The sequence below is a fragment of the Amblyomma americanum genome, chromosome 1 (genome assembly GCF_052857255.1).
Source record: "Amblyomma americanum isolate KBUSLIRL-KWMA chromosome 1, ASM5285725v1, whole genome shotgun sequence".
In the NCBI taxonomy this organism is placed as follows: Eukaryota; Metazoa; Arthropoda; class Arachnida; order Ixodida; family Ixodidae; genus Amblyomma; species Amblyomma americanum.
This window is the reverse complement of record NC_135497.1, coordinates 95,508,700-95,516,740: the sequence shown is the minus strand read 5'-3', so window position 1 is coordinate 95,516,740 and position 8,041 is coordinate 95,508,700. Positions and strand designations below refer to the sequence as shown.

At 48.4% G+C, this 8,041-nt stretch overlaps 1 protein-coding gene across 2 annotated transcripts; it reads left to right on the top strand.

The window, feature by feature from the left end:
* Window positions 1–2,088: 2,088 nt before the first annotated feature.
* On the top strand, window positions 2,089–7,609 carry LOC144113274 (sulfotransferase ssu-1-like). 2 transcript variants are annotated; one of them, XM_077646259.1, is made up of 2 exons: window positions 2,089–2,183; window positions 6,612–7,609. In XM_077646259.1, the coding sequence occupies exon 2, from the start codon at window positions 6,617–6,619 to the stop codon at window positions 7,544–7,546; it is 930 nt and encodes a 309-aa protein (XP_077502385.1). In that variant the 5' UTR covers window positions 2,089–2,183; window positions 6,612–6,616; the 3' UTR covers window positions 7,547–7,609. The 2 variants fall into 2 exon arrangements, with proteins under 2 accessions (XP_077502385.1, XP_077502386.1); XM_077646260.1 differs by lacking the exon at window positions 2,089–2,183 and adding an exon at window positions 2,764–2,943.
* Window positions 7,610–8,041: the final 432 nt, after the last annotated feature.

Here is an 8,041-nt window from a genome sequence, read left to right as displayed (position 1 = left end):
ATGACTCTCAGCTATTTTGTCGCATGTGCGCCGTTAACGGCTGCATCAACGCGTTTTTTTTGTGTGTGGACGACATCCTGTAAGCTGATTTTTGTCCGCCGCGGCTTTACTAATGGGGCCGGGGTATAGGCATGTTGAATCAGTCACTAGATGTACACCAAGACCGTTAGTCATACCGGACGCAAATCTCGCCTAGCCAGACAGGCAATACACACAAACTTGTTTTTATAATTTGTACTGATCACTATTTTTTGAATGTCTCTGACTGCAATAATTTCCAGTATTGAATAATTTTGGCTCCCGAAGATCTCCGGAGGGCGCCTCCACAGGCCGATCAGTCTGCTACAGATGGTCACTGTGTCGTCCTCACGCGTGCGTCTTTTCGAGATTTCTATCACTGTCGTTTATCACTGCAGTGACGTCATGCTTGCTGTGAGTGCCCCGATAACGAGCGTTTTTGCATTACGCCTCCATGTAAATGCGGCCTCTGTGGCGGGGATTCGATCCCGCCTCCTTGGTCTCAGTAACCGAGCGGCGTAGCCCGTAAGCCACCGCGGCGGGTCTGCCTGCAAATGAGCGTTAAAAAACTCTTGCCGAGGTGAGCGATATGCTCACCGCACTCACATTAAGCAGGCTATGCAACCGTGGGAAAACGCAGGAATGTTTGGTGAGAGTGACGCAGACAGTGAACGGTCGAGTTGCTATGGCTGCAGAGGTTTTATGCACGGCGATCCCCACTGTGTGCGAACGGTTCGCCTTGAACATTCCCCGCCGCGTTCCGCTGTGCTGCGCTGCAAGGCGGCACGAGAGCGGGGCAATGCTCTTCTGCCGATCTTCTCCAGGCGATGGCATGGTTCAAGGTTGACGGAATTGGATAAACGCATTTAACTGCGTGGCAATAGCGCAAACAGGACAAGGGACCAAGACGAGTCGACACACACAGAGCTGACTTCCAACAACTTTATTGAAAAAAAAAACACATCAACATGCACTAATTGCCGTGTCATTACATCTTTATGAACTAACAAGCCCGAATTTCCACGTTGCTAAAGCATTTAACTGTTATCCGCAGTCGCTGCGATAGCACACGCAGGACGCGCGGCGATTTTAATCCTTCCAGTATGCAGGTGGAAAAATTGGCAAGTTCGTCTGCTTTGGCGGCGAAAAGAAGCGGCAGGGGAAAAGATGCCGAACAGATGCCCGTCTGCGGTTTTTTTTTTTTTGATCCCGCCACTGTTGTGTAGCATACGCCGTGAGATATACCAGCACCAGCGTGAGGGGCTTTACCAGTGTGGTGTCTCGGGAAGTTTAACTCGCTATGGATACGTTCTCTCTCTTTTAGGCGCACGCAATAAATGACGAACCACTTTGCACACCTTCCTTTTTACCGCGCAATAGTAAGGTATTTCCAAACCACAATTTAGACGCACTATTTCAACGCCCGCTGCTTATTTAAGCGTCATTTGCGACTGAACGCCACACTCTGCAGGGATTCTGGCCACAGAGTGCGCACTAATCAACAAAAGATCACATTGTCTATTGTTATTCACCACCACGGCAGTTCGTGCCGAATGTTCGCCAGGCATTGTTGGTTGTGGTCCGATCGTCTAAACAGGCAGGAAGGCGAGACATGCCCTAAGCGCCATGCTGCCCTGGCCTTACTCTTGCCGCAAGGCGGTTCTCTCCTTCATCGAAGGAGGCCTCCACTGGGCGTCTCTGGACGATCAATCGGAACAGCTTGTTCCCGGCCGCTCGCTGCTGCTTATACTCCGCCTGGACATAACGAAGCTCATGGACATACTCCACCGTCTCCGGAATTCTTTTTCCGCTTCGTGCCTTACGCGTTCACAATTCCCAGTCCTCTGCGCTACTCGGAGAGAGATGTACGCATACGGAATGACCGAATGAACGTAAGGGGGGGGGGGGGGGGGGCAGCATCAAGACTGTCACGGCTGTTGACGCATAGAGGCGAGGCGGAACGAACGCCGATAGCGGGCGGCGACCATTTTCAGGCCGGCCTTGAGAGCGGCGCCGAGGCTATTTATGCCCCTGGTTTTTCCGGCCAGGTATACAACGCCAGGACACTGGCGCTGCAGAGCGCATCCCAGCCGGCGCCGCGACGGCAGCGCTTCGAAACCGGCGAGCGACGCCAGCTCAAGCTCTCGCTGCAACAGCGTGGCACCGTAAGTGAGCGGTGCTTCTGTGTGCTTGCAGCGGAGGAGCACCGCAGCTGGCGCGTATGGTATGCAGGGTGTCTCACCTAAGGCTGTACGCAATTTTTTTAAAAATAGGCTTTTTGAGTTAGAACAGCGCTTTCTTCGGCATGGCATTGTCAGCGTTGTGTACATAGAACACATCTAAGACGTCCTAACTACCAGGTTGTTTAACCAATATTGAATAGTTAACTTTTAACTAATGCTATTAGGCTCCTTAATTATTTAGAGGCGTGTAGTCCACCGTAAGTAATATCCATATCAGCTTTTAGAATTTTGAAACACGGTTACCCTCGGCCCTGTGGCCCAACAAAATTTGGCTAATTCGACGAGTTATGTGCACTGGAGAGGTTGCTTGGCCAGCAAGCTTCTCGAAAGCGCATGTATTCTGTCGCGATGTAGCCAACATCTGTTGGGCCTCTCAGTAATTAATGAGCCTAACATTAATAGTTAAAAGTTGACTATTCAATATTAGCGAACCAGCCTGCTAGTTAGCCCGTCTTAGCTATATTCCGATGTATACGACAAAGCTGACAATGCTATGCCGAAAAAAAGCGCTCTCCTAACTCAAAAATCCTTTTTTTAACATTGTGTAAAGTCTTAGGTGAAACACCCTGTATAGCGAGAGAGCGCGCTGTCACGAAAATTTTCCCGGGGATCACAAAGTATTGCGCAACTAAAAGCACGCACAACGGCACACGGAAGCCCAACGACCGCCGCTCATTGAAAGGTTTCTGTTGTCCAGATTTTTCTCACTTTCTGATTTTGTCTTTGCGCCCTGTATATTTTCTCCCCTTTTATGCACTGTAAACGTACGCTCTCTGGCTCTGAACAAAATTGTGTGTCCTTAATTGTCTCGCTCTGTGAGATGAGTGGCGCCAAGTAATTCATCTGATGACCGGATAATTAGTGCGTAACCAGAGGCCGTTGTTTTTGGGACTGTGTGTTTTTTCGGAGTACCTGAGCTTTTAAACGCTTGCTCCAGCATTGGAGGTTTCTTCTATACCGCATCGCTATCTAGGTATGCCCTCTGAAGTAAAGCAGAAAATAAGTCCGCACCGGTTGAGTCGTGTGCGCAGGGAAAACTATTGCTTTTGCGCTACGTTCTTCGTATACCAAGAAATTAGTTAATGCTTCGAAATGGACAGGTTGGTACTGGTTAATATGGATTAATACAGCGCAGAGAGACCGGACAAAGAGCACGCAGTAGAAGCGGTCGAAGCAAGATTTTTTTATTCGAATAAGCATCACTTATGTGCTGTTTCAAACACAGAAATGCTGTATGGATGGTAAAACAAAATTCCGTTGGCCATCGGCAGTACTGAAGAAATGTAGGCGAACATTTGTCGTTCGCAGTTCTTGCGCAGCAGCTAAAAAGTTGTGACGGCATTTAAGTTGGTGTTGTATGGTATTATATGGCACGGTACGGTGCGGTGCGGTGCGGTATGGCACGGTACCGTATTCTATGTGGGGAGTGACCCCCCAGAGTCAGACATGGGCTATGAGGGACGCCGTTTTGTAGAGAGCCCCTGATTAATTTCGACCACCTAAGGTCCTTTAACGCTCGCTGACATCGCGTAGCTCGTATGCGTTTTTTCACTGAACTGACGTTCACTGTATACTGTATCAACAGTATTCATTTCAAGCGATCTCATGAGGGAAGAAATGTTGCCGTTTTGTTACGTGTATAAAGTCGACTTCATCATTAGCAGAAAAGCAGTGAGCTTAAATGTCGGACTGACCCATTTAAAACCTTTTTTTTTTTTCCACTGACGATCAACGGGTGGAAAGGTTACCTGCGGCGTCGTTGAATGCTGCACTGAAGATAGGTTTCGCACATTTATGGTGGATGCGTGACGTGGCGCGCAGTTGTCCTCTTTTGTGTGTGTTTTGTTATTCTCGTATACCTATAACACCATTATATTTATACTTCTTGGCCTTACCAACACACTAAATATTTCTGTTGTTCCCCCTGCAATATTGTCTTCGGGCGCTGCAGGATTCTGTAAGAAAATAAATAAATAAATGAGACAAGGAAGCCGCAACTGAGACCGCTGTAAGCACTCTGTTCACTTCATATCTGATTTATTGTCCAAAAAATTGCTTATGGCGTAAGGGAAGGCGCAGTAACCTGTCTCATGCACGGTGGGCACCTGAACTGCGCCGTGAGGGAAGCGTTGAAAAAGACTGAAATCAGGAAGAAAGAGGTGAACAGCATGCTCCGGGTCGATTTCGGGCGCTCGCCGTTTCCAGACAACTGCAAGCAAGTTCTGCAACAGCGTTACATAAATAAAATTGGGTACTCACTTCCGGAGGCCTGTCCTGTCTGCCATCAGCTACGAATTGGCCCAAGTCCAATCTTTCTCGCAACGCGCGAGCAGTAGAAAGCTTTTTACAGCCCCAGCGCGCATTTCTTGCAATTATAGCGTTCGCCAAGCAGGCGTCTTTTATGCTTGCTTCTGCGTATAGATGCTGTGAGAATTTAAGCTATGCATACATAAAAATATCTGGGCAAGCAGCACGAAGTGCGTCCTTGCGGGCATGCTTTTTGGTCAGATGAACAATGCAGTAATGACACCCGCAGGAACGTGGCCATTCAGCCGAAATGCGTTATGATTATTTCGATTGCAGACGTAATGGCCATAAATCTACACAGGAAAGTTAAAAATGGCTATTCTCTACGGTTATTTCATTTGCCTCCTTCTCGAAGCGATAATGCGTTTCTGCACTCTGCCTGTCACATTCGTCTTCCAGACGGTCTAATGAGAGTGAATCCTGACCCAAGGAAACTTCTTGATTTGAACGAAACGCGTGATATCCGTGTTCATTCCAAGGAAATAATTACATTTAATGTCCAGCGCAGCCTGAGCGCAGCCATGCTGTTTCGAAAGCAGGTTATGCAGCTTTGTTAAATCTTTGTGACAAAAAAAATGCGTCCTGAGCGGGGGCTCGAACCCATTTCCACTCCCCTCAATGGGGCTTTCCCTTACGAAACAAACTAATCAGTTGGTATAGTGCGGCTGGAACCCGAAGCGGAAACGGTGTTCAACAAATACTCCTAAGGCAGGTCTCGCCAAAGAGGAGCTGGTTTCAAAGAAAGATAATAATCACCTCAGCTGTATGGCTGCACGCGCTCAGTGATCATGCGATTTGTTTGAAATCTACTCCACATTAGAGGATTTTTATATTCGCATCACCTAACCCCCTTAGCTGCTTCTGCTTTTTTCTTTTCTTTAGTTCGCCTGAATATGAAATCACATATAGGCCGTCCGCAAGGCAGCGTCACTCTCTGACATTAGCATGCAGATCGCGTACGTCTGCTAATGTGGTGTAGGGTTGCGTGCCAAGTTAGATATCTCGAGGCGCGTGCTCAAGAGGGGAAAAGAAGGTTTAGATGCCGTCGTTTTTGGCATTATCTGCCTTAACATCCAGTTCCTTGTCCGTAAAATGGGGTTTAACAGTAAAACTACTTTTTGGGACTAATTATGCTGTAACTATTTGTATCTCACGGTTGGATAGTTTTGATACATCAGAATGGCCCGGACATTCTATTTGGGAACTTGCCAGAGAAGATTCATTTTTTGCGTATAGCTTTTTGAAATAGATAACGCAAAGCAAAAGCACAAGTATGCACGCACTCTGCGTTTTATGTAGGTTTACGAAATTTTCGTGCAAATACGAAGCACGCATTTCCATGCACTTCTTGCCATGTCCAGAAAAAATGGTAACCTACTGCAAGGACATCACGTCCAACTTCAAAGTGCTCTCTTTGCATGCTTAACGGAATAATGGCGCAGATCAAGTGGCAGGACAGCAGGAGAGCACAAACACACACAAGCGCCAATTGTGCTCTCCTGCTGTCCTGTCACTTGATCTGCGCCATTATTCCGTTAAGCATGTCTGACCAACTTGCCCAATCCTTTACGCTCTTTGCATGCGACTCGACAGGCGCTCGTACCGGCTCCTTGCACGGCGCGAAACCTTACGACTTTTTTCCTTTCCCTCCACTGGCCTCTCAGATATCTGCGACGCAGTACTTTCGCCACTGAGCGCATGCTGTTCGTCAGGTTCGACTCGCGTGGCCAGCATCAAGCCTCTAGTGTATAAAGGCGGGACTCTCGCACGCGTGCAAAAAGAAATTGGTAGTGTTTTAACGTAGTTAAACCGAGTAGATGTGCGAAAGCATGTGTTTAGCCTGACTGGCTCATGGTCTTGCTCTGCTGGGTCGTCGGCACGTCTGGCGACGATATTAGTTTGATAGTAGTATTAAATGATGAAGACGATGACGTGCAACGCACAGCGCGAGAGTGTGCGAGAGGGCCACCGAACCATGCTGCCTGACTGACATTTCTTACCGCGAGCAAAAACTTCACAGCTGGCTTTGTTTCTTTGTTACAGGTTGGATGCCAGTCATGAGGAAGCCAAGTTACGTCGACGTAGACGGAATTCGGCTACCGGGAGGTTTCGATCCCGTCCACGTACGAGAAGCGCTCAACTTCAAGCCGAACCCAGGGGACATCTTTATTGTCACGTATCCCAAATGCGGAACTCACTGGATCCAGCAGATATCTCAACTTATCCTCAACCGTGGTGTGTCCGCAACCAACTACCTCGAGTTTCAAATGAAGACACCCTTCATCGAATTCACCGGCACCAAAATGTTGGACGCCATTCCGCCTCCAAGGCTCCTCAAGACCCACTTTGCCTTCGACCGGCAGCCGTACCATAGGGACGCCAAGTACGTGTACATGGTGCGCAACCCAAAGGACTGCTGCGTCTCCTTCTTCCATCACACGCGAGGCATACCAGGCTACAAATTTTCGAACGGGTCGTTTGACGACTTCTTCGAGCTCTTTATCCGGGGAGAGACCGACTTCGGCGACTATTTCGATAACCTGCTGTCGTGGTACGACCACAAGGACGACCCCAATGTTTTTTTCCTCACTTACGAGCAGCTCAAGGCGGACGCCAAGACCTGGGTTCTCCGACTGGCCCACTTTTTCGGAAAGGAATACGCCGAGCCACTGAAGAAGGACCCCGACCTTTTGCAGCAGGTGCTGGACAAGAGCAGCGTGCAGTACATGAAGGACCACATTGAACTGTCCGAGAAGGACTTGCAAATTCTCTCTGAGGGTGGGGCCAACCCTGCCCTGGAACCGGTACGGAGAATGTTCGTGCCTCAAGATGGCAGGGGCCCGTCGATACAGTTCATTCGAAAGGGCCAGGTAGGTGACTGGAGGGGTCATTTCACTCCTGACCAGGAGGCGAAGATGCAAGCCAGAGTGAAAGAGAAGACTGCTGGAACAGACGTGATGGGCCTCTGGAAGGACTGATGTGTGTTTACCTCTGTTACCTCGATCAGAAGCGAGGACCGCGAAGCTTCACTTTAAAATAAAGCGTTATACCAAAAACTGAAGCATTAGCAATATATTTTACAGCGACAGTTGTAATAGCTTGGTACCAGCCATTTAATAGAAGCAATTTAGGGAGTACAACGGCAGCCGTGTAACGCGCTAGGTGGACACCACCGACACTTACCTCAAAGCGCTATTGAGGTGTCCACTTACCCAATGAGCCAGTTACGCCCCTTTCCTTTCCTCACAACCAACGGAAGGTTCAGACTACGAATATAACAGCCCTGGGAGCTAGACTATTTGCTCTGCGGCATTAATCAAGTTCAGTCACGTTGATATTGGAGTCAGCGAGTGAATATACGCTTCAGCATAACCTAACTGGGTTATATTCAGATACCATATCTGTGACGCTCATGCTACAAGAAGGCTTTCAGATGAATAAAAAGTAACATACCGACTTGGTTATATAAAAAT